The sequence below is a fragment of the Mus caroli genome, unplaced genomic scaffold (genome assembly GCF_978045245.1).
Source record: "Mus caroli unplaced genomic scaffold, Mus_caroli_1 scaffold_8, whole genome shotgun sequence".
Classification (NCBI taxonomy): domain Eukaryota; kingdom Metazoa; phylum Chordata; class Mammalia; order Rodentia; family Muridae; genus Mus; species Mus caroli.
In genome coordinates this window covers 116,871,535-116,897,302 of record NW_028227263.1, presented here as the reverse complement: position 1 = coordinate 116,897,302, position 25,768 = coordinate 116,871,535, and the positions used below count along the sequence as shown (strand labels likewise).

General features: G+C 50.0%; 1 protein-coding gene across 3 annotated transcripts; it reads right to left on the bottom strand.

Annotated features, from left to right (window-relative positions):
- On the bottom strand, positions 1-25,768 carry Supt5h (SPT5 homolog, DSIF elongation factor subunit). 3 transcript variants are annotated; one of them, XM_029479542.1, is made up of 29 exons: positions 25,707-25,768; positions 25,350-25,433; positions 18,432-18,594; positions 17,658-17,723; positions 16,637-16,706; positions 16,470-16,538; positions 16,312-16,377; positions 16,093-16,123; positions 15,757-15,825; positions 12,998-13,249; positions 10,904-10,993; positions 10,736-10,806; positions 9,465-9,570; positions 9,221-9,314; positions 9,003-9,139; positions 7,000-7,155; positions 6,756-6,902; positions 5,811-5,957; positions 5,595-5,720; positions 4,617-4,701; positions 4,274-4,381; positions 4,097-4,199; positions 3,867-3,994; positions 3,665-3,770; positions 3,154-3,312; positions 2,880-3,048; positions 2,590-2,793; positions 448-543; positions 1-369 (listed from the first exon to the last, which is right to left on the bottom strand). In XM_029479542.1, exons 2-29 carry the CDS (start codon positions 25,422-25,424, stop codon positions 223-225), a joined length of 3,240 nt encoding a protein of 1,079 aa, XP_029335402.1. In that variant the 5' UTR covers positions 25,425-25,433; positions 25,707-25,768; the 3' UTR covers positions 1-222. The 3 variants fall into 3 exon arrangements, with proteins under 3 accessions (XP_029335402.1, XP_085698109.1, XP_085698110.1); XM_085841983.1 differs by having other exon boundaries at positions 25,693-25,761; XM_085841984.1 differs by lacking the exon at positions 3,154-3,312 and having other exon boundaries at positions 25,693-25,761.

Here is a 25,768-nt window from a genome sequence, read left to right as displayed (position 1 = left end):
TTTTCAAACAGCTTTTCTTTATTGAAAGACCTGAACAGAGTCAAGCTGGACTGCAGAGAAGGCAGGAACATTCCTCAGACTCTGCTCTGACTCCTAGCGTATCAGGGAAGGAGGGAAGGACACAGAGTGACTGCCCTGGCTTGCTCCAGACTCAGGGCTCCATGCTAGGCCAAACAAGGCCAGGGGGCTGCTGGCTCCATGTCTGCGCTGCACACTTGGGCTTCAGGCCTCCAGGAGCTTCCCTAGGAAGCGGAGGTTTAGGATCTTGATCTGCTGGTCCTCTAGGTCCATGCGGATGATGCCATCCTCACCATCAATACTCAGTAGGACCCCGGTAGCCTCTCGGTCCTCTCCCAGAATCACCTTCACCTGGGGGCGACAGCCAGTGTCAGGTCCAGCAGTGGCCCTGTCATTCCCTCCGGTATCCTCCCAAGGTCCCATCTCTACCTTGTTGTTCTTGGTGGGCGTGATGGGCTCCAGATGTTCACTGGAGATGCTGACCACCTTCTCACTGTCCTTCAGGTACACGGAGCACATGCCTCCCTGCAGAAGGACAGACAGCCTGCTCAGCCTGCTCTTCCTGCAACTTAGAGCCCACCCTCCAGCTGCCTCAGGCTGGGCTGGGGTGGGGATGGGGCTGTGGTAAGCCTCAGGGTGAGCAGCTAAGGTGACTAAGGAACAGTAAAATGTAACCACACCACGTCAGAGAGCAAGGCACTGCGATACACACCTCATTATACTCAGTGACTGGGCACAGGCAAGAGGAGCTCTGTGGATTCCAGGCCAGACTACCTGATCTACAGATCTTTTTTTTTTTTTTTTTTTTTTTTGCTTGTTTGCTTCCTTTTTTGTTGTTTTCTGTTTGGTTGGCATTTTTTTTTTTTTTTGAGGCGGGGTTTCTCTGTGTAGCTAGGCAGGCCTTGAACTCATCCTCTGCCTCTTCCTTTTTTTTTTTTTTTAAAGATTTATTTACTTTATTATATGTAAGTACACTGTAGCTGTCTTCAGACACACCAGAAGAGGGAGTCAGATCTTGTTACGGATGGTTGTGAGCCACCATGTGGTTGCTGGGATTTGAACTCCAGACCTTTGGAAGAGCAGTCGGGTGCTCTTACCCACTGAGCCATCTCACCAGCCCCCCTCTGCCTCTTCCTAAAGGTGTGCACCACCACACCTGGCTGGTCTATATTTATATATCCATTTCCAATTAACTAAGGCTGCATGGTTGGTGAGACCTTGTCTCAAAAAAAAAAAAAAAAAAAAAAAAAAACCAGTAACAAAGTTAGATCAAGAGTGAAAATCCCAAACTAGCCTCAGCTCTCTACCTGTTGATCCTCTGGAGCCCATGTCTCACATCGGCCCTGACCCAACCAAGCTCACCTGATCATAGTTACCACCATCTTGCTGTGAACCCTGTCACAGTCACCTGCCCCTCCTCTCTTCCCCACTGCCCTGCTACAGAGCAGCCTGACTTCCCCTGACACCAGTGTCACTATCTACACATGCAACATGGAAAAGCAGGTCCACACCAGCGATCTGGTCTCAGCACGGCTCCTCAGTACCCTGACAGTTACATTGCCCATGCTGTCTGTGATGCAGTCCAGGCTCTCGCCCAGCCTCACTGCTCACCTTTCCTCCCCCTGGGTATTTAACCCCTAAGACAGGATTTCTCTGTGTAGCCCTGGCTGTCCTGGAACTCACTCTGTAGACCAGGCTGGCCTCGAACTCAGGAGCTCTGCCTGCCTCTGCCTCCCATGTACTGGGATTAAAGGCGTACAGCATTATCCTCCAGCTCTGGACTTCCTCAGGCCTCAGCTTCAGTGTCTCCTCCAGAATCCCTCTCTAATTCCCCAAAGCTGTAAGGTGCCCACTCAGTTCACCCTACTCCCCAAGCCTTCTGGGCTCCTCATCCCAGTCCTTTCCACTCTGGGCACACAGCTCTCTCATAATGCAAAGAGAGGTCTAGAGGGGCGGGCGGGCGGGCCTAGAGCTGCGCTCATCCCTGGTGTCTGATCAGTCTCATCAGAGCATCTACAGAGGGTTAGTCAGCAAGTTGGGCTCCTAAGGAAAAAACATAGGTGCTTTCCCAGTCAAAGTTAAACAAATGCCCTGAGACTTTGTTACCCAAGCTAGGATTGACACTCAACTTTCAGGCAGCAGGCTGGAACAGCTCAGACCCCTAAGACACAAGTTGAGACAATAGCTGCTTCCTGAAGGCTGAGACAGGATTGGGGTAGCATGTGCAAAGACTGGGAACTCAGTGAGCCCCTGGGCCTCATCCTAAACTGTGACACAAAGTCACCCCACTCACAAGCCTGAGCTGTGAGCACATAAGGCTCAACTCTCCACCCCCTGGATTCAGACACCCCAGCCTTCCACATCTGCTTGTCCATCACAGCTTACCATGCATTACAGTTGTAAAGTTAAATCTAAAACTTAACAATAAGTTGGGGATGTAGCTCAGTGGTAGGCACTAGCCTAGCATGTGTGAGGCCTAGGGTTCCATCCACAGCAACAGAGATAAAAATAACCACAAAGGCTGGGGGCGGGGGGATGCCACACATGTCTACCTCCTAGGGCCACACTTACCGTGACACTGCGGATGACACCTGTCTGCCCCACTATTTGTGTGTCCAGATAGGTGTCTCGAACCTTCACCTGGATATCAGTGGTCACCCAGTCGCTAGAGTTCTGCTCAATGCCTGAGCCCGGTGTGTGGGGATTGTAACCTCCAGGAGAAGGTGCTCCAGGGGTCATTGGACTGTAGCCAACAGGGCTTGGGCTGGGACTAGCCTGAAGGAAGACAGGAGTGAGTGTCTGGAATAGTCACTGGGCCTGGCCAACCCAACCAAGCAAGGTCCTTCTGTGACATGGTATACCTGATAGGCCATAGGTGACGGTGTCGGGTGGTAGCTGGCTGGGGAATGGGTGTTCTGGTAGCCTGCTGGACTTGGTGCCACTTGGTGGTAGCTCTGGGGGCTGGGGCTGGGCTGGTAAGACCCCTGTGGAGAGGGGGCAGCGTAGGGGGAGAACTGGTCTGTGTTGTACCTGTAGACAGAAGAAAAGGGTGTTATTCTTGGCAGAAAGGGTCAGGAGGTGGGGCAATGGGTAGCTGCGTGCAGGGCTTTTCGGGCTCAGCCCTGATGGACTCACATGGCTGGCGTCCCTGGTGTCTGCGGATTGTACTGTGGATTGACCTGGGGGGATGATGGGTCTGGGTAGCCGGGTGTTTGGGGATTCGGGGTTCCCCCATATGCTTGTGGGGATGGGGTGGGTTCGTCGTCAAAGGCATATTCGTATTCTTCCTCAGCCCTGGTGGGGACAGAAGTCTTTGAGAATGACGGGTGGTAACAAGTCTGACGGAGCTTGTAGAACAGCACAACTGGACCCTCAACTGAAGCAACTTCACTCTGGCCGAAGAAATTCCAGCAAAGGCTTTCCTGACACTAAAGCCATTCTGCAGTTGAGTGGACGGTGCAGAGACATGATCACACCCCGGCAATGTCTCCAAGCACAGAGTAGCTGTCTGCTGAGGCCGGTGATTCGGACAGGACTGCATTCCCAGCTATGCCCGTGGCAGGGCAGGGACAAGCATGGAGCACAATTCTCTAAGATAACCACTCATAACCTTGCCAACACAGCCCATCCTAGAAATGGCTCTCACCTGGAAGGCGTGTTTGGGTTGTTGGGGTCCCAGGCCCCACTCTGAGCAGGAGTGCGGCTACCATCATGCAGGGGTGTCTGTGAGCCATAATGTGGAGTGCGGCTGCCTGGATAAAGGAAAGAAACAAGACTTTCATCCTATCCTATCTGCTGAGCCCTCTGCCTCCCCACTGCTCCGTCCCTAGTGTTCTGGACATACTTACCGTCCTGCAAAGGTGTCTGGGAGCCATACATAGGTGTTCGGGAGCCAGAGCCATACATGGGTGTCTGAGAGCCATACATGGGAGTCCGTCCGTAGGTAGAGGTCATGCCACCTGGACGCTGGGAGTCACTGTGACACAGGCGAGGTGGTGAGACGCCTAGCACCCTCATGTTGCTCCTCTCTAGGCCCACCCATCAACCCCACACTGGTTTTCTCTAAGCCTAGACTTACACCGTGGTGAGCCGCTGGCGATCCACAGAGATGGTCTGGCAGGTAGAATGTAGTTCTACTCTGGCCGTGGACTCTGTGGCATCTTTCACCACACCAATGTAGCCTGTAAGGAATGGCAGTCAGAAGTATGGAACTTCCTCAACCACAGCCCCTGCCCCTGCACACGCCATGGCTCACCTTTGTAGGGTCCCTGGGAGATTCGCACAGTCTGGCCTATGAGTTCATTGTCTCTTCTCCCTCGACCCCTGCTCATGCCACCTGGGCTTCCAAAGCCACCATGCTGACCTGTAAGGTGGGAAGATGTTGTGGGAGCCCAGGAATTATGTTTGTCCCTTTTATGCTATGTCCACAGCCAGTACATTTTCAAATCCCTCTCTACCAGCTTGAGAGCCCAAGTTGGGTTAGGAGCCTCCTCCACCTATTCCCTAACCCCCAAGCCTTTCTTGACTCCACTCTGGCCACAGGGTTGAACAGTTAAGGCCCCCCCAACACTAATCTCTGAACTCCGACCCCATCTCACCTTCAGCACTGGGGTGCATAGGGCTGCTGATCCGGGGACTCATAGGAGTGAAGCCACCAACGGTTAAATTGGTCACATCCCGGGGCTGAGAGAGGGATAAGGAGTAAATAGCCAGGCAGGATGCCCGCTCCCCACAATGACAGAATGACAGGGCTAGGCTCTGTCTGCAGCTGCCCAGCAGCCATTCCTCCTCCTAGGGACAAAGCCTCCATCTCCAAGGAGAAGAAGTACTACCTCTCTGCCTCTCTGTCTACCTATCAAAAGGCCTGGGTCACCCCACACCAAGACATGCATCTTAACCACGAGTTAGAAATCTAAGTCCCCAAGTCAACAGTACCAGCCATCTCATCTGAGGAGCACCGGGTTCACCTACTGGATCTGACGTCCTCTTTTTTTTTTATTAAGTTTTATTTCTGAGATAAGGCCTTGTGTAGCTTAGGCTGGCCTTGCACTTCCTATGTAGTCAAGGACAGATGACCTTACACTGAGCAGCCTGCTATCTCACTTCCCAAGTGCTAGTCCTGCATGCGTGTGCCATCACATCTTGCTTCAGATTGCCTTTCAGTATCTAGCTCTTCACAGAGTTACACAGTGGCTCTGTATTCCTTCATTCTGATCTCTGCTGTAACACACATGCCCATCCCTCTCTCTGTCTCAACCACAGATACTGCTGCCACCATTTGGCATTAGACCCTCACTTCAGGAAGAGGGGCACTCAGGAACAGACAGAAGTCCTGAGGCGAAAGCCTGCCCCCACCTCACACTTTCCCTTGTACCCCTGTCTCAGCTCCAGGAGGGTAGAGACCCCAGGGTGTCTAGTACCCAACATGTACCTTACAAAAATGAGTGACAAATGACAGGAGTGTAGATCAAAGTCCCAAAGAAACCTGTCACTTTCCCCAAGAACTCGGCAGAAATAACCAGTCCCCAAGTCCCTACCAAGCGGGTCTTGCCCATGTGGAGCCCTGATATTCTCACCTTTGAGCCCCCAGCCAACACCAGGTGCCGTGCCTTACAGACAAACATGCCGCCATTCTCCACCAGCTTCTTGCAGTGCAGGAAGGCAAAACTGCGGTACAGATGGCGGATCTCACCCTCTCGGCCCTGGGCAGGAGAGCAGAGTCACGCGCTGGGCAGGGCAGAACCCACGTCAACCCCTTTAGACTCAGGCCGAGAGCAGCAGCTGACACTTACTGAGTGAGGGCCATCGATGACCTTGACAATGTCCTTCACATGGATGTTGTTCTGATCTGAGTCCAGAGCCACAGCGAAGCGGTTGTCCTTCTTCTGCGTCACGGCCTGGTGCCTAACGGTCACCACCTTCCCGTGCATGTTGAGAACCTTTGGAGGGAGAGGGTGATGTGAAGTGAGCTAGTCCTTCCTTGTGGGAGACAACCCTAAGATCCTGAGCCCTACACAGCACCCTGACCATAAGGCAGAGCCATAGCACCAGCCACCGGGTACTAGGTCAGCCACAGACATTCTAGATCATTCCAAAAGACCCTAGCACGTTGGGACGTTAGCTCAGTTCACAGAATGCTGCCTTAGCATGGATGAAGCTGTGTTTGAGTACCAGCACCATATAAACTGGTATATGCCTATCACCTAAGGAACTCAGGTGGATGCAGGGAATGCAGAGTTCCAGGTCCTCGGCCACACAGGGGAGGGGACACACTTTCCCGACTGAGCATCAGGGGCACGCCTCCTAAGCTCTTCACACACTTCCCTCTGAGAGGAACACAATCACAATGCCTACCTTACAGTGACCCTGAGAGGACAAGTCATGAGGCCAGGGTCACACAATACAGAAGCAGCAGGACTGACACAGAATCAGGGTCCTAGGTACTATGCTAGTGCCCCGGGGAGGATAGAGCTGTGGCAACTGTAGCACTCGGTCTTTGCAAAAGCACCAAGTACTGGAGCCGACACTCAACTCGCAGCAAAAAGCACATCTTCACCTACCTAGTATGAACAGAGGCAGACGGGAACAAGGACAGGCCTCTTGCCAACATTACAGACAGGCTTCAGGGAGCCTTACCATGCCTGCAACTCCCCACAATTTGTGGGCTTGGTCACTATTCTGCTCTGCACCTCCTGGGATGTGGGGCTCTCGGGATAGGAACGTAATGTAAGACACACCTGGAAGGTTTCTCGCTCTAGCCGCACGATGACACCCACGGTACGAGGATCCAGCTGCACCAGCTCACCCCACTCATGCTGGCCCCCAACATCCACACCTGAGGCAGTCTCTGAGCAGAGCTGCAGGTCTCGGGGAAGCACTTTCAACTGTGGACAGACAGTGGAAGGAAGGGGTGAGTCAGGCCCCAGTGAATGACCTACTCAATTCCCCGCTTGGTACCCGATGCCTCATCCAGGCACTTGCCTCATGCATGGTGAGGTCTGAGAAGAGAATAACAAAGTTCTCTTCCACCCGCACAATGAGACCTGTGTCACCCTCAAATCGGCCAGCGATCACTTTTACGTGGTCCCCCATCTTGAAGTACTTCCGAAGTTCCTGAGCGGGGAACTCAAGCATGTCCTGGGAGATTTGAACATAACAACAGTAAGGACTCAAGAAAAGCCACAGTCACCTGGCCCTCTGCACCACCACAATCTCAGAAGAGACTCTGGCAGAGCCACTGCAGCCTTCCCACCACCCACCACCCACCTGAGGCCGCCTGAGACACTCCGGAGGCCTTTCCCCAGAGATGGCCAACCCATGAGCCATATGCATGCACATTCCTGAACCCACAGACAGCTTGTCCAAATACATGGACCTCTCTTGCAACAGTCTTTTGATGCCATTCCCTAACGTTACCAAGACACTAAATACTAGCACCAATAACTCATCATACATACATACATACATACATACATACATAGACAGACACAGATAGACAGACACACACACACACACACACACGGCTCTGTGACTGAAGACCTCAGGTTAACTCCACAGTCAACTACTCAACCCAATGAGACCCAGACATGCTGTTCCTCAGAAACAACAACAAAAGACAAACCATAGCCAGGTGTGGTGGCGCACGCCTTTAATCCCAGCACTCGGGAGGCAGAGGCAGGTGGATTTCTGAGTTCGAGGCCAGCCTGGTCTACAAAATGAGTTCCAGGACATCCAGGGCTACACAGAGAAACCCTGTCTCGAAAAACCAAAAAAAAAAAAAAAGTGAAAGGAAGCAGTGAGAAAGCTGACAGGCTGAGCTCTAACCCCGCCCCTCTTCCTCATATATACAAAAGAATTCTTAAAAAGGTCTTGGTGGGCTGGTGAGATGGCTCAGTGGGTAAGAGCACCCGACTGCTCTTCCGAAGGTCAGGAGTTCAAATCCCAGCAACCACATGGTGGCTCACAACCATCTGTAACAAGATCTGACACCCTCTTCTGGTGTGTCTGAAGACAGCTACAGTGTACTTACATATAATAAATAAATAAATAAATCTTAAAAACCCAAACAAACAAAAAAAACCATTTATTAAAAAAAAAAAAAAAAAAAAAAAGTCTTAGTAAGTAAAAGGAGGCTGGGCACAGTGCCCACTGCCTTTAATCACAGCACTTGGGAGGCAGAAGCAGGCGGATCTCTATGAATTTAAGTCTAGCCTGACCTACATAGTGGGCTCCTGTTCAGACACTGCTATATAGTGAGACCCTGTTTCAAAAAAAAAAAAGAGAGGGCAAAGGAGCCCAGCAAAATGGTTCGGTGGTAAGAGAACTTAGGCCAAGGCTGTTAGCATGAGTTCAATCCTGAGTAAAGACTGCTAAAGGAGGGAACAGACGCTGTCCTCCATGTGTGTGCTGTGGCATGTGTACATGCAAAGTAAGTCAATGTGGGGGGGGTTGGGGTGACAAAAAATATGACTCAGTGGTAGAAGACAGCAGTGAGGGACTGGGGCCTGGCTCAGTGGTGTAACACATGCCTAGGTGTCACCAACGAGGGGTTGGCCTGAGGCGAAGGGTCGGGCACTTACTTATCTAGCACGCACACAACCTGGCTGCTTCCATTCTGAGTAGCACACATGCACGGAAGGAGGGTAAAGAGGTAGCCCTTGGATGTATCCTTCCTCGCCTGTAAACCCACATAGGTGTGTCACTATCACACTGTCTTCTTCATGCACAGGACACAGCCCAGGCCACAGCATGGACCCACAAAGTCCCCTACAGACAGGCAGAATGGGGCCTGAGACTTCAACCAGACACCTGCTTCCCTAATTACAGAAAGTAGGCCTAAATACTCTCAACAGACCCATTAGCATAAGGAGTCAAAAAAGGTCCAAACATGTCCTCATTAAGGACAGAACACACTGCCGGAACATCTCTGAACACCTTACACACAACCTGCCATGAGCAAACACGGCCAGGCCTGTGGCAATCACCTTGAGGTCCTCGTGCTTGGGCATGATGGTGATCTTGTTGCCATCCACGCTGAGGACCTTGCCCTGTAGGTTGATGAGCTCACCCTCGCACACCTCCACATTGTCCCCAGGCTGGAAATTGTGCTCCCGCTCCTTCCCTGAGGGGACAGTGCAGGGTTGGCTGGGCATCCTTCCAGAGCCACGGTCCTCCTCAGCCAGGTGAGGCCAGGACTAGATACCTGTGCTTTCAGTCACAACTTCCAGGTCGATGCCCTCAGGCTGATCTTCAAACTTTTCCAGTTCTGACAGTGTGGGCTTCACTCCTTCTGTAATCTGAGATCCAGGGTAGGGGGAGGAGGTGGACAGAAGTCAATGTCACCATGCAGTGGCCAGAACCACTGCCCAGGAGAAACCACTGGAGACCAGAGCTCCAGGAGGAACAAAAGTTTCACCCCTGCATGAGCACTGCCCACCAATCCTTACCACAGCAGACATGGCAAAGCTCTTGAACAGGAAGCCCTTTCGGCTGTAGCGGTTCCCCTCAAAGATGAGGAAGTCACCATCAGAGGCAACATCACCCCCCAAGGACCTGATTCGGGGAGAGAACAGAAGATGGTAAGGATGTGTGCGATCCTTTCCCTGGGTGGAAAAGGGCTCAGGACCCTCCGCATACAGCCGTGGCGGCTCAAATGACTTCTCATACTCCAAAGGCAAGCTAAATGAAGGGACTCCCTGCCTTACTGGGTCACTGGAACTGGCATGTCAGCTCCATTAGAGCAGGCCTTCTCAGGACCTGCTGCTATGCCTATTCTCAGTGCACACAGCTGGGCATAGCATACAGCAGACTCTGTTATTGGAGGGCAGGGGCAAGACTGCCTGCATGTTCACAGCTGTCCAGATGCCCCCAAGCCCTATGACAGCAGAAGCAGGACATCATTATCCAGGGAAGGAGATCTCAAGATGGCTCAGAGCAAGGTTATGATATAGGAAGGCAGGAGTCAATCCCGTGTCTTAGCTGCAGCTCCAACCTGTCAGAGTCCTTCACCCTGAGTATAGGTTACAAACACTTGGCGTAAGCCCCCAGTATGGAAAAATGGTAGCAGCTATAAGGAAACATTCGATGGCTGTTCCCTCAGCCATCTTGGCCACACAGTGAGCCTGGGCAAGTGAGTTCCACTGGGCACACTGAGTGGTACAACAAGTGAACAATGTGCCCAATGCCCTAAGTTCCATCCTAGCACCAAACCAAAAACCTGCGTGCCTACCTCACACACAGCAGGTTCCAGAACAGGACTAGAGAAAACCATGTCCCCTCTCTCCTTTGCCTGTCACCAGTGACCTCAGCCAGTCACATAGAAAACATCTATGTTCTCACCAGAGGGCTTTCTAAATCATCAGCCTGGGAGCTCTCCAGACTCACGAAGCCGAGAGAAGAATGCAAAGCTGGGGCTTGTGCGCTACCAGACAGACAGACGGGGGCAGTTCATCACTCACAGCAACATGCAACAGTCTGGGACGGGGCTCAATGGTAGTATGCTTGCCTGGCATGAACAAGACCTTGCATTCAATTAATAAAAGAAAAGAACAATCTTCTCCAGAGGAAACTGAGGTCCCAAGACAGAACATGCTTGCCTGAGGCTGGCTGCACAGCTAAGCTTCCACACAATGCACCTGAGGGGGAAGTGCGTGAAGAGACCTCCAAAAGTACACTGTACCATCAACCAAGAGCAGGCCTGGTCTCCAGGTGCCCTCACCTGATCTTCTCTGCATCAAAGAGCCTCTGTGGAGGCCGCTTGAACTTCTTCCTTTTGGCGAACCAGTCTTTCTGTGGAAGACAAGGGACACATGGGAGTGGTGAGGGAGGAGGGATGGCCACCAGCAAGGATACAGTGTCCCCAGAAGACACCAACAGCTCAAAGTACCAGGCTCATGCGGGCTTTGATGCGGTCGTAGTCAATGCGCGGGATCATCTTCAGGGAAATGGTGTTCTGGCTGGGCTCCACATAGTCCACCTGGAGGGAAGCGGCAGGTCAGCAGGCGCAGGCGGCCTGCAGGAAGTACTAGATGGCTCAGAAAAGAGCAAAGAAGAAACAGGCTAGCTTACAACTCCCAGAAGCCTCTCTGCCCTACCCAACACTCTCTGCACTGGAAATGAACACTTATGGCCCCTACTTGGATATGTGAAAGTTCCCACAGACACTGGACTACAGCTTAATGACTGCTTTCTCCAAACTGCTCCCATTCCCACCTACTCCCCCTTTCCCATAATTCTGCACTATTCTGCTCAGGCCACTGCCTAGAGTAATTTTCTTTCTTCCATTGTGTGTGTGTGTGTGTGTTTGTGTTTGGTTGGTTGGTTGCTTGCTTGCTTGCTTGGTTTTGAGGCAGGTTTTTCTGTGTAGCCCTGACTGTCCTGGAACTCTCTTCGTAGACCAGGTAGAGAGAATTTCGAACTCAGGAGATTCACATGCCTCTGCATCTTGCTGGGATTAAGAGTGTACACCAAAGCCGGGCGTGGTGACCACGCCTTTAATCCCAGCACTCGGGAGGCAGAGGCAGGCAGATTTCTGAGTTTGAGGCCAGCCTGGTCTATGGAGTGAGTTCTAAGACAGCCAGGGCTACACAGAGAAACCCTGTCTCAAAAAACCAAAAAAAAAAAAAAAAAAAAAAGTATATACCACCAAGGCCTGGCAATTTTCTTATCTTTTAAAAGCAGGAGCTCACACAGCCCAGGCTGGCTTTAAATTCGCTAAATAACTGAGGATGATGCTGGACTCAACTCCACCTCCTGAGTCCTGGGATTATAGGCATGGCCCACCATGCCTGCCTTGTGCAGGGCTGAAGATTTAAGCTAGGGCATCCTCTACCGCTGAGCTTCTCCTATCTTCCCTAGTGCAGGGATTCATGAACACAGTCTCACGTACTCGTGCCAGGCAACTATCATCAGTTTACAGGCCCTGGCAGCCATTCTCAACACCTTCATTTCCACAAATCCTCTCACTGTACGTTGTAACATTCCAACCTTCTATGCTGGGGGTGGGAGGGGTTCCACAGTTCAGCATTTGCCTAGAATCTACATATGTTTAAGGTTCTAGGTTCACTAGCCACTGCATAAGAAAATTTAAAAATTGGATTGCATTCCATAGAACCTTCACTATTTCTGTCCACTGAAGCCAGGTTTACAAGCTTTTAACTTAACCCAGCACTCCAGAGGCAGAGGCAGAGGCAGGTGAATCTCTATGAATGTGGGGCCAGCATGTTCTTTTGTTTTGTTTTGTTTTGGAGACAGGGTTTCTCTGTGTAGCGCTGGCTGTCCTGGAACTCACTTTGTAGACCAGGCTGGCCTCAATCTCAGAAATCCACCTGCCTCTGCCTCCCGAGTGCTGGGATTAAAAGCATGTGCCACCACGCCCGGCTTGGAGTTAGCATATTCTACATAGTAAGTTCTAGTCCAGCATGAGCTGCAAAGACCCTGTCTCAACAAAGCAAACTAACAAGAAGAACCTACAATGAACCATGAAGCCTATTATCTCAAAGCTAAGTTCTACTTCCCTCACTTCCTGCTTTAGCCATTTTTTTTATCTTATGCATGGGTTTGTGGGGGTTATCTGTGTGTCTGTCAGTATCACGCTGTACCAGAGGAACAGAGAAAGCATTAGGTCCCTAGGAACTGGAGATTCAGAAGGTTGTGAGCCACCATGATTGTAGGACTCAAACCCAGACCCTCTCAGAGTATAAGCAATGCTCTTATACACCGTACTACCTCTCCAGCCTCGCTTTAGGGATCTTACCTCCCGTACACTGCATGTGGCTCATCAGTCCCTTCCTCGCTCGGCCTTTACTCAACCAATGTCCTAGGAACAACCATAAACCTCCTGTGTGCTCAGAGCTACACCCTCAACCGCACCCCTGCCCTGAGGGAGGGAGGCTCTGCTCTTGGCTCTCAGAAAGGGAGTAAAAAGGAAGAAGTGCAGTGTATATGAGCACCGCCCATTGGCTGCTCCATCGACTCCCACCTGAGCAATGTCATCTTTGTAGATGCCTCGCTTGAGGCGGACCCAGGACTTGGGTTTCAGGTTGGCCACCTCCTTCACCACCTTGAGTACATCGGTCATCTCCTTAATAGGCACCATCTGCTGGTTCCAGTAGCCAAGCCGCAGGTTGCCCACACCTTCAATGGCCTGCTTCACATGGGTCTGTTTGTAGGCCTCCACATAGATGTAGCCCTTCACGTGCTCTGGGGCAACCACTGATTTAATCTGCAGGGGCTGGAGACAAAGGTGGGAGAGGGACAATGAGGAAAGTCAGGATGCTACTCTTGGCTCTCCCCCAGGCGGTGAGTTCACAGAAGTATACTGCCAAAGTGGCACACACACTAGGGTGGTCATATAATGGAAGCTTCCAAATGACTCAACTTTTGTTCTAAACTGGCCTTGAATTCTTGTTCCTCCTGTCTCCACCTCCTTAATGCTTAGATTACTTGAACACATTAAAATGCCAGGCAAGGGACTGGTTCAGTTATAGCTTAACTACACTGCAAAGAACAGTGTAACCATAGAAAGAAATAATGAGGGACTAAGAGTGTACCTTAGTCACAGAGTGGGAATGGAGAGTGACTGCTAAGTGGTATTAGATTTCTTCTCTCTCTCTGTTTTTTTTTAAGACTTATTATTTATATTAAGTACAATGTAGCTGTCTTCAGAAACACCAGTAGAGGGCGTCAGATGGATGGTTGTAAGCCACCATGTAGTTTCTGGGATTTGAACTCAGGACCTCAGTGCTCTTAACCACTGAGCCATCTCTCCAGCCCCTGTTTTCTTCTCTTTTAGGGTTTTTTTTTTTTTTTTTTTTTTTAAAGATTTATTTATTTATTATATGTAAGTACACTATAGCTGTCTTCAGACATTCCAGAAGAGGGCGCCAGATCTCGTTGCGGATGGTTGTGAGCCACCATGTGGTTGCTGGGATTTGAACTCTGGACCTTCGGAAGAGCAGTCGGGTGCTCTTACCCACTGAGCCATCTCACCAGCCCTCTTTTAGGGTTTTTTAAGACAGGGTTTCTCTGTATAGCTCTAGCTGTCCTGAAACTCAGCCTCAAACTCAGAGATCCACCTGCCTGACACCCAGGTGCTGGGACTAAAGGAGAGCGCCACTATGACCGGCTTAGTGATATTAGTTTTCATAACATGTTCTAGAATTACAACACACTGATGATAGAGACATAAATTTGAACGCTAAAACATGCTAGGCTTTACATTAAAAGGGAGAATTCACATACAACCCTAGTAAAGTGAGGCAAGAGGATTGTTAAGAGTTCAGAACTAAAAAGGGAGTCCTTGTCTTTAAAAAGTTACTTCTGTTAGCCTCTGCCTATGTGTGTTCACACTCATATGTGTAACGACTGCAATTAGAGGTCATCCTCATGGTGCAGCCCCCCTCAGACTTGGCTAAACTGGGCAGAGCCTCAGGGACCGGCGAGCACTGGCGTCACAAGCATGCACTATCATCCCAGCCTTGTACATGGATACTAAAGACTGAACTTAACTGGTCTTCATTCTTGCACAGTAAACATTTTTATCAACTGAATTATCGCCCTAAACCCTCACTGTGTTTTAAAATAGGGTTCCACAGCCCAGGCTGGCCTAGCAAGTGGTATGTAGCCAAGGATGACCCTGAATTCCTGTTTCTCCTGCCTCCACCTCGCAGGTGCTGAGATTACAGACCTCTATCTATCATCATAACTGTGTCTGGGCTTACCCAGTGCTGAAGACCAAGCCTGGGACCTCATGCTCGGCAAGGACATTACTACTCCAATCCTTTTGTTTTCTGAGACAGTTTCTTGCGTAGCCCAAGTTAGCCTTGAACTCTTGATCCTCCTGCTGTAATCTGCCAAGTGGTAATGTCAGGTATGGGCTACCATATCTGGCTAAAAGACTTTTTTGTGTGTTTTTAAAAATATTTTTATGATTAATTATGTGTACATATGAATCTGTGTATGTGCCTGAGACCAGAGAGATCAGATCTCACGGAGCTGTCATTACAGGAGGTTGTGTAATTGTGAGCTGCCTGATGTGGGGGGGGGGTGAGAATCAACTCCAGTCCTCTGTAAGAACAATATCCATCCCTAACTGAGCCATCTCTCTACCGCACTTTTTAAATTTATTTACACACACACACACCCCTAGCGACATGGTCAGTAAGAACATTTGCAAGCATGAAGACCTGTATTCGAATCCTTAGCACACATGCAAAAAACCAGCAGGTAGGAAGACAAGGAATGAGACAGGAAGATCTCTAGGATTTGCCAGCCAGCCTAGCTAAAGGTGGGGGGGGGGGGGGGTTGGGGGGGCCTTCAGGTTCAATGAGACCCACCTCCAGAGAGTAAGGCACTGACCATAGGAAGCTACATGCTATTCTAGCTTCTTCATGACCGCACAGATGTGTGCACCCATGAGACACTATTCACTGCATATGTGCATACATATGCTCCAGATCAAGGCCTGGAGAGATGGCTCAACCAAAAGGCCAAGAGTCCAGCTCCCATCATCAGCCAGCTGTTTCTCCAGCTAAAAACAAACACACCCCAACAAAACACCAACAACAAGTCCCAGGGAGGCAGAGCCCCTGAGTCACGCAGTGGTCTTTGCTTTTGTTCTAGTTCATCTGCTCACTCACTCACTGCACAGGTCTGCTTGCCCAAGGGCGCCTAGTGCCTACAATATCCTTCCATCCATCCATCCTTCCTCACCCACAACCAGTCCACTTCTTGACTTACTGTGTCTGTGAACTGGTAAGCGATGAATTTTCGCATCAAGGAAATTGCTGTGGCTCGTTCCTCCCCAATCTGGAAAGAGAGATAGGTTTTGGAGAGCTGACAGGGAGAGGGCAGGAGACAGGAGAAGCAAAGGAAGGTGATTGGAGGAAGGTGAAGTAGGAGAGAGATGGATTCCAAGACAAAGGCACTAAAGGACATGAGAAAAGGGGATTAAGAGGCAAAAACCAGGTGAAAGAGAGAGAGAGAGAGAGAGAGAGAGAACGCTACAGAAAGACCTAGAGACCCAGAGAGACATATTGCCCCTCCCCACATGCAGCCCAAGATCGGAACACACACCTTACACTTGACAGTCCACAGGTTGGGGTCCCTACATGGCACAGGATAAGAAAGACAAGGAAACTTATTACCAGACCTGCCCCTCAGTAAGTCATGATCTATACCACCACCTATCTTCCATCTCATGAACCGTACACAGGAGTCTTACTTCCTCTACTTCTATGTGTCTTGACCCCGTATGGGATTCCAACCCTGATTTCTATCCTCCTACTCTCTTACTTGACTCCTGGGAGCAGCTGCTGCTGAGTGATGTCATCTGAGAGCTCGTCAGACCCTCCATACACCCTAGAGAAAGAAGAGCATTGAGAAGAAGGGATGTCCCAGTAGCCCCCACTTGCTTTCCACATAGGGACCACCCGCACCTGCCAGGCACTTACGTCTCTCCCACAGATGACTTGGCATATTTCTTCATGTAATACTCGCCCAGTTCTTCTTCTCTCTGGTCCCTGGGATACAAGGGGAAAAGCAGACATGAAGGAAAGTCAGCCTGCCCCACATCTGTCCAAGGAAACTAGGTCCCCACCAGGCCGCCTCAGTTGCTCACCTCCAGAGATTCTGCAGACGACGAGCCCCAGAGCGGTCTTCATCCAGCACAACGTTATCAATATTGGAGGCTGGAAACAGAGTCACAAGGGGAGTCAGGCTAGGAACAAGCTTGGGGACTTGAGGGGCCATGCTTGGCCCTGGGGGGATGGCTAAGGCTCTCCCATCCTTCCCCCATCCTCTGTCCTCCTCAGCCTCTTGTTTCTTTCTCATCACACATACTCAGGGATAGGCCGGCTGCTGGGAGCACCCAGCAGTCCTCTATCTCACAGCTGCCAACTGAGCATGCCCTGAGCACCCCACCCACACTCCTATATGCACTATATTTACACCTGTGGACACAGAAATGTGCACCTTTCCCAGGTCAGCGACCCCAAACTGCCTAACCCTGCACCCCATGTGAATCAGAGCCCCAGGGCCACACAGGATATGGGACCACAGACCACACTTCCCCAGTTCTTACCTTCAATCTCTTCTACTCGGAGGAAGAGGAGAAGGTGGTGGTGGTAGTGGTGGTGGTGGTGGTGGTGGTGGTGGTGGTAGTGGTGTGCAGGGTAGACAAAGTATGAGCCAAATTATAGCAGCGAAATCAACCAATGGGGTGGGGCAGAGGGAGGGACACAGGAAGGTCGAAACCAAAAGTAAAGGCCAGGCACCAGGTGGGTGGGAGAAGCCGAAATGTATGAGGCGCACAAAACGGAAAGTAACAGGGGAGGGGGCACTGGCCCAGCAAGTGGGGGGATCGGGGTCAGAGCCCGCCCACCCTACACCCCACAAAAGGGATACCCAAAATCCTCTTCCTACAATACCACCCACCCGACAGTCCCCGCCCCCCACTCATGGGCCTAAAAGGAAAAGGGTTGGGGGAAGCTGTCTCTCTGGCAAGGACAGAAAGAAGCACGGTGAAAAGAGTGAGGGTTGGGGTGGGTGCAGGGCATGGGGTAGGGAGAGGGCTTAAAAGAAAGACACCCTCCCAGGCATGATTCACCCCGAGTCGTCTTGCAGGCAGGTCCCACACACACCTTTCTCCAGGATATCTTCAGCTCCATCTTCCCACTGGTCTTCATCTTCATATTCATCATCTACATCTGAATGGGAAAGCCAATGGGATCAGCAGAGAAGACAGGTGACCTCAGAGCAGCAGCTCCAAGAGAATGAACACCTCTAGAAGACAGAGCCAGAACTCCATAGCCCTGGACCGGGACTCAGAGAGGTGTGATGCGCTTTGCCCAAGGGACACCACACACTGGCAGAGTGCGGCAGGGCTATGTGTAATGTACATCTACCTAGCTCTGAAGGCCATCTGCCACAGCACACCACAGACCCCTCCTAAAAAATTAAGACCACAGCTGGCAAGGAGGCAAACACCTGTATCCCCAGCATTCTTATTCAGGTCCCATGAAATAGGATAATAGCCACCCCAACTACTTGAGAGGCTAGCAAGAAAACTGCAAGTTCAAGGTCAGCCTAAGCAACTTAGCAAGACCCTGTCTCAAAAGAAAAAGTAAAAAAGGCGGCTGGGGAATGGCTCAATGGCACAGCATTTGCCTAAAATCCACGTTAGGTGTCAGGATGTGGCTCCACAAGTAATTATGTGGCACAGTCAATCCCCACACTTCCTTTCTTTTTTGTCGACGGTGCATCCAACTCCTAAATGTGGAGATTAAAGTGTGTGCCACCACTGCCAGGTCAATACACACACACACACACACACACACACACACACACACAGAAATTGAACCACAGACTGTCTCATGCATACTTTAAGTGCAATACTTCCTGGCCTTGTGACATACCAGCCTCATCTAAAATGAAGCCCCCATGGCGTGGTTTCTTGGGGGGCCTATCATCATCTTCCTCCTCTTCTTCCTCATCGTATTCTTCCTCTTCCTCCTCCTCCTCTTCCTCAGGCTCCTCCTCTTTTTCACTGCCTGCGGCACTTCGCCGGTCTTCCTCAACCTAGAAGGATCAAACAGAGTTGAGGCACCAGGATTTTACTGTCCCCAAATCCAGAAAAGCTCATGATCTCTAGCTCCTTCTCCCTCTGTCTCACACGCATATCCACAATGCACTCAAAGTCTCAATCTGACCACGCCTCTGATTACTGTCCTACCTCAAGTGACACTATAGCCAAGACCCTGGCACCCAACCAACCCACAGGAGCCAATCAATCCTTACACTGGATCTCTTGCTCTGAGAGCCATCATATGCCAGGTTTGGGGCTTGTTCCTCATCTCTGTGCTTCCTGAAAAGTCCAGCTCCTAACTCCACAGGATGTATCAGGTGCCTGATACCAATGGATGTCCCTAGTGCAACCTCTGCACTTCTTAACACTAAGGGTCATTCAGTAATGCAGACTCCCTTGGAACTCGCTGTGTGGCAGTCCCCCTCTTTCCCAATTAATGGAATACAGGTGTAAACCACCATTCACAGCTTCCCCTCATCCCTTTTTTTTTTTTTTTTGGTTTTTTCGAGACAGGGTTTCTCTGTATAGCCCTGGCTGTCCTGGAACTCACTTTGTAGACCAGGCTGGCCTCGAACTCAGAAATCCACCTGCCTCTGCCTCCCAAGTGCTGGGATTAAAGGCGTGCGCCACCACGCCCGGCCCCCCCCTCATCCCTTAAAAGCAGCTTTGGACAGACCTTCCATGGGCCCAGGCTCTGTCTAGGGCCGTGCTTATCCTTTCTCCCACGCTTCTCTCACTGGGCCATTTACCATCCAAGATCTCAGCTCCTGTCTCTACTGTTGATGCTTCTATTCTCCACTGTTTTCCAGAAACAGAGCCTCCCCCACATGCAGCAGCCTCTGGGTTGCCTCTATATCTTATGGGTCTGCCAGGCCAATAGCCAACTGGATTCTAATCCCCATTCCTTACCAGTTAAAAACAGATCCACGAATTCTGCTGCCCAAGCATCAACCTTTAACTCACTCCCCCCATCTCCACATTGCTATAACGTATTTATCCAATATTTCTGTATGCTATTTTTATTTTACTTTTGCTTATTATATATTTGCACATGTGCCTGCACCCAGCCTACGAGTAAATGGCAGGTATGTGCAGATATGTGGCCTCAGAAGGTGTATGGTCCCCTAGAGCCAGAGTTACAGACAGCTGTAAGCCACATGACCTGGACACTGAGTACCAAACACAGGTCCTCTGGATGAGCTGTGCTATGAACTGTAATCCAAGTTTTTAAACCCAGTTAGAGGGCTGGAGAGATGGCTCAGCTGTTAAGAGCACTGACTGGGCTTCCGGAACACTTGAGTTCAATTCCCAGCAACCACATGTTGCCTCACAACCATCTGTACGCTGATCTGATGCCCTCTTCTGGTGTGTGTCTGAAGACAGCAACAGTGTATTCACTTAAACAAATAAATGAATTTTTAGAAAAAAAAGGGGGGTTTAAAAAGATATAATATGGGGCTGGTGAGATGGCTCAGTGGGTAAGAGCACCCGACTGCTCTTCTGAAGGTCCAGAGTTCAACTCCCAGCGACCACATGGTGGCTCACAACCATCCGTAACGAGATCTGGCGCCCTCTTCTGGAGTGTCTGAAGACAGCTGCAGTGTACTTACATATAATAAATAAATAAATCTTTAAAAAAAAAAAAGATATAATATAATCCCAGCACTTGGGTGGCAGAGGCAGGCGGATTTCTGAGTTCGAGGCCAGCCTGGTCTACAGAGTGAGTTCCAGACAGCCGGGGCTATACAGAGAAACCCTGTCTCAACACCCCCCCCCAAAAAAGTAATAAAGACATATCACGTTTGTGTCAATATATACATTTCTTTAAAAGATTTTGTTAATTTATTTTATACATGAGTGTTCTTTTGCATACAGGCCTGCTTGCCAGAAGAGAGCATCAGATCCCATTTTAGATAGCTGTGAGCCACCATGTGCCTATACTCAGGACCTCTGGAACAGCAGTGCTCCTAACCCTGCGCCATCTCTCCAGCCCCTCTATGTGTACATCTAACATTGCTCTGGGCTAAAGCCATGGCTCAGAAGTTAAGGGCATATGCTGTTCTTCTGGGTCCCAGGGCTCAATTCCCAGCACTCACATTGAGTGATTCACAACTGCCTGTAGTTCTAATGCTGGAGGGGTCAAAGCCCTATCTTGTTATTGAGGTCACCCCACAACAGCACACTGCAGTCACAGCAGCGTTCAATCACACACACACACACACACACACACTCTTTAAGCTGGGTGTGCCGGTGCATACTTTTCCCTCCTCCGTTTTTGAGACAGGGTCTGCAGCACTGCCCAGCCCAGAGTAGACGTATGCTGACTGACACTATGGGGTGGAAGCAGAAGGATCAGGAGATGAAGGATTCTCTCTTGGCTGAATAGCAAATTCAAGTCAGCCTGGACTACATGAGATCCTACTTCAAAAACAGAGAAGGCAGCTGATGGCTCTGAGACACAGAGAAGTTGCTCTTCCAAGGGACCTGGGTGGGCTCAGTTCCCAGCACCACCCACAGTGGCTTACAGCTATCCTAGTCCCAGTTCTGGGAGATCTAATGACTTCTGACCTCTGCAGACACACATGTGGTACATATTCATTCAGGCAAGCAAAACACTCATACACATAAAATAAAGATAAATCTAAAAAGACAAAAACAAAACCAACCACTGACCTAGTTTGTTGGTGGAGCGCACCTTTATTCCCAGCATGCAGGAAGCAGACGCATCTCTGTGAAATTCAGAACACCCTGCCTACATAACCAGTTCTAGGCCTGCCAGGGATAGTCTCAAAAATAAAACACTGAGAAGAAAAAAAATGAATTCCCTTAATATTAATACTGTAACTATATCTCTCATTGCAATTTTTTTACACATACATTTTACGCGTGGGCTCATGTGAGTGACAAGCTTCAGGAGTCAGTTCTGTTTCCCCACCCAGGAACTCAAACACAGGCCCTTAGGCTGCATGAGTTATGGTACCAGTCCAACACAATGCCTCACAGTTTAAAAAGCCAAAGTTTACAGGCCCATTTCAAGCAAATTTGCCACTGTGTCCCTGGCTGGGTCCCAAAGAAGCCTTCTTTCCTCTTCTGGAACCTTCTCTGAGGTAAGAACCTTCTCTGAGGTAAGAACCTTCTCTGAGGTAAGAACCTTCTCTGAGGTAAGGGCTTCTGTACACTTTGTGTTCCCTGGAGTCTAGACTACACTCTTTTTTTTTTTTTTTTAAGATTTATTTATTTATTATATGTAAGTACACTGTAGCTGTCTTCAGACACTCCAGAAGAGGGCGCCAGATCTCGTTGCGGATGGTTGTGAGCCACCATGTGGTTGCTGGGATTAGAACTCTGGACCTTCGGAAGAGCAGTCGGGTGCTCTTACCCACTGAGCCATCTCACCAGCCCTAGACTACACTCTTTGGTTTGTGTTCTGTTTTGGTTTTGGAAGCAATCTGGAATTGTAAGCATAAACTGGAATGGCCAGTTCTTAGTAGGTGTCACAGAAAGTCTGGGAGAGGCACCCTAGGGACTGAGGAGCACTGCACTGTCACAGGTCTCATCCCACCACACTACAACACCCTGCAATCTCTGCCCCAGGACTTAGCTCTGGAAGGGAGCTACCATGCCAAACCAGAATGAAGTGCCCTTGCTGAATGAAGGGGATAAGAACTGGAAATGAGGGCTGGAGAGATGGCTCAGCAGTTAAGAACACTGACTGCTCTGGCAGAGGTCCTGAGTTCAATTCCCAGCAACCACATGGTGGCTCACAATCATCTGTAATGAGATCTAATACCCTATTCTGGTCTGTCTGAGGACAGCTACAGTGTACTCATATACATGAAATAAATCTTAAAAGACTGGGAAATGAGCTGATTCTTTCAACAGCAAGCATGCTGTCTGTCTGACAGCCAACCTAGCTACAGAACCCAGGACACCAGGCCCAGGCTCCAGAAGCTGGGGCAGGCCTCACACCGCCTTCTGCTTGGCGTCCACAGCCAGCCAACAGGTGACTCAAGCTTCTGATGAGATGCCCAGTGGAAAACCTCTGCAAGGAAGGAATCAGGGACCCTGGTCTCATTACCACCAGAACTGCAAGTACCAGCAGTGACCTGAAGCCATGAGTCACTGTCAAAGGCCCAGTGCTAGAGCTTGGAGCAAAGGCTGGTCCTGTCACCTTCCTGTCTGTCCTAGATCACCACAGTACCTTGACTCCTGCCTGGGAGCACAGGACCACCCTCAAAGCCACAAGGACAACTAAATGCCTACAGAAGAAAACAGACCATGTAAGAGGGTATCAATGGAAGCCCATAGCCCTAATCCTGATACCCTCCAGGTCACAGGCCCATGACAACTTCCCTTCTCTAAACTCTGCCAGAGGTGAGCATGATGGTAACTGGCCTCTGATACACGCCAGTGCTGGAGCAGGTGGGATCAGCATACTACTCAGTAGCAGCATGCTTGCCTAGCATGTCTGAGGCCAGGGTCACCCCAACCCTGTAACAAAGGAGGAGAGAGCCGCTTCTGAGCAGAGACTGTTGCTTCCTTCTGTTTCCCACTAAAGAAAGGGACAGAGACTTGGAGCTTCAGGTTACTGTCTGGTAGCTGAAGACGGAAGTCAATTGTAATGATGCCAAGGTCCCCAGTTCCTCCCTCACAGGTTTTATATTGTTCACAGTGAAATCTTGGGAAGCACTGACAACTAACATAAGTTCATTCAGGTCTTCATGCAAAAGACCTAGGTTCTAGTCCCGGCATCCATATGGTTGCTTCCAACCATCCTTAACTCCAGTTCTAGGGGACCTACATCTTCTGACCTCTAGCATACTGAATGCATGTGCTACACAGACATACACACACACACACACACACACACACACACACACACAGGGAAATAATAAAATTAAATTAAAAAATAGAAATAAAGTTAAGCCGAGTGTTGGTGGCACACACCTTTAATCCCAGCACTTGGGAGGCAGAGGCAGGTAGATCTCTTGAGTTCCAGGCCAGCCTGGTCTACAGAGTGAGTTCCAGGCCAGCCAGGGCTATACAGAGAATCCCTGCCTCAAAAAAACCAAAAACCAAAAAAAAAAAAAAAGAAAGAAAGAAAAGAAAAGAAAAGAAAGTTAATTTACAGCTTTGCAACACAGCTTGGTGGCAGAGTATCTGCCTAGCATTTGTGAAACTCTAGTGCAAAAACTACACACACAGAGAGAGAGAAAGAGAGAGAGAGAGACTAGACTCTCTCTAAATGCTAAATTAAACAAAGCATAGTTCAGTGGCAGAGCTCCTACTTAATGTGTACAGAGCCCTGAGTTCTATCCCCATAATTAAAAGAAGTGGGGGGCAGGCATGGTGGGACACATCTTTAGTCCCAGCATTCGGCAGGCAAAGGCAGGTAGATCTTTATGAGTTTGCCAGCCTGGTTTCCATAGCTAGTTTTAGGCCAACTAAGGTTACACATAGTGACATCCTATCTCAAAAAAAAAAAAAAAAGAAAAAAAAAAAAAAAAGAAAGAAAAGAAAAAGAAAAGAAGAGAAAAGAAAAGACAACCACATGATTTACCCCCTCTCTTCCGGTAAGTTCCCATTCAAATGTCCCTCTGACTTATTCTGACTGCTTCGAAGTGCAGCTAGGACCCTCTACTCCCTTTTTGTACTTGGGTTTTTCACCAGAGTACTAGAAAGATATATCTCAGGCCTCGTATCCTTAATCCACAGCTTGAGACAAGACGTGATGAGATTTCCTATTTTAGGCTGTCCGGGCTGGCACAGCACCTGTCATCTCAGGAATCTCATCACTTGGGAGGTAAAGGAAAAACAAAGGCAGCTCTCAGGAAGCAGAGGCAAGCAGATCTGAGTTCAAGGCCAGCCTGGTCTACAGAGTGAGTTCTAGGACAGCTAGAGCTATACAGAGAAACCCTGTCTCAAAAAACCAAAAAAAAAAAAAAAAAAAAAAAGAAAGAAAGAAAACAAATAAAATCCAAAGTATACATATTTCAGATCTTGGAGGATTTTTTAGATTATTTGCACATACACAATAAGGTACCTTGGAACGGGATAATACATGAAATTCATGCATCTTTCATATATACTGTGCACAGTAATTTAAAACAGTATTTTTAGTGCACTAGTGTCGACTTTAACCTGTCATATGTGGAATTTTCCATTCGTGGCATCAACAGAAGACTAGAAAAGTTACAAAGTCATCTGGATTTTCACACTAGGATGCTGAACCTGGGAGTCTCATATTTACTGGCTGTATTTATTCACAGTAGCAAATTCACATTCACCCATCAGTTGTCGATTTACATTTTAAAATCTGTTAGCAGGAGCCCAAGGACAAAGACTTGTGGCTGGCACACAGTAGGCAATACATACACACTTCTGGAACAACTGGGCATACCTAAAAACACAAACACGAAAGAATCCTAAGAGCTGGGGCTGTCCACCTAGCAGGGCCCTGAACTCAATCCCAGCATCGCAAGTGATCAAAGTAAACCGAAAGAAACAAATCAGAGGAAAGCCAACGACGTCTGACCGCATCCCACCAACCGTGGACCTGGCGCGCCCCCACCTTCTGGACCCTGCTGCCCCTGCGCTCCACGCTGACTTGCACACTCGTCCATCTCTCCCGACAATCTGGAACCCCCCCATCCCCCAGCCGTTCCGAGTCGCCGGCTCCCCCAGGGCCCTCTCTGCCCTGCCCCTGTCCCCAGGCGCAACGTCTCCCCTAAGAATCCCAGGCACCGACCTCGGCCTCCTCCGCCTCGCTGCTGTGCTCGCTGTCCTCCTCCTCCGAGAAGTTGCTGTCTTCGCTGTCCGACATCTTCCGCAGCTGCAGAGGGAGACCGCGGCCTCAGGGCACGGCGGAACCCGGAGCGCCACCCCCAAGCCTCAGTTTCCCCGCAAGGTCCACCGGGGGAGAAAATCCCCAGGCGCACTTCCGGCAGCCTGGTTCAGGCGGTCGCGAACCCGCGTTGTTTGGGCCGTGGCAGCTAGCACACCCCGCCCTGGCTGCGGCCGGCACACGTCCGGGACCTCCGCCAGCCCCGACCCCCGCTACCGCCCCTGCCTGTCGCCCCACGCCCGCTCACCGATCGCTTGCTACCTGAAGCTTCCGCGCCAGCTGCGGATCACACAACGCCTAGCTGGCCTGAGCGCTCTCTCGCG

Coding starts and splice junctions, on each gene's coding strand:
- Supt5h (XM_029479542.1), bottom strand. CDS start 25,424: ATGTCGGACAGCGAAGACAGCAACTTCTCGGAGGAGGAGGACAGCGAG. Junction 5,958..6,755: donor TAGAGCGAGAAACCTTCCAG/GTGTGTCTTACA, acceptor CTCCCTCCAAAG/GTTCTCAACATGCACGGGAA. Junction 4,200..4,273: donor CTCCCAGGGACCCTACAAAG/GTGAGCCATGGC, acceptor CATTCCTTACAG/GCTACATTGGTGTGGTGAAA.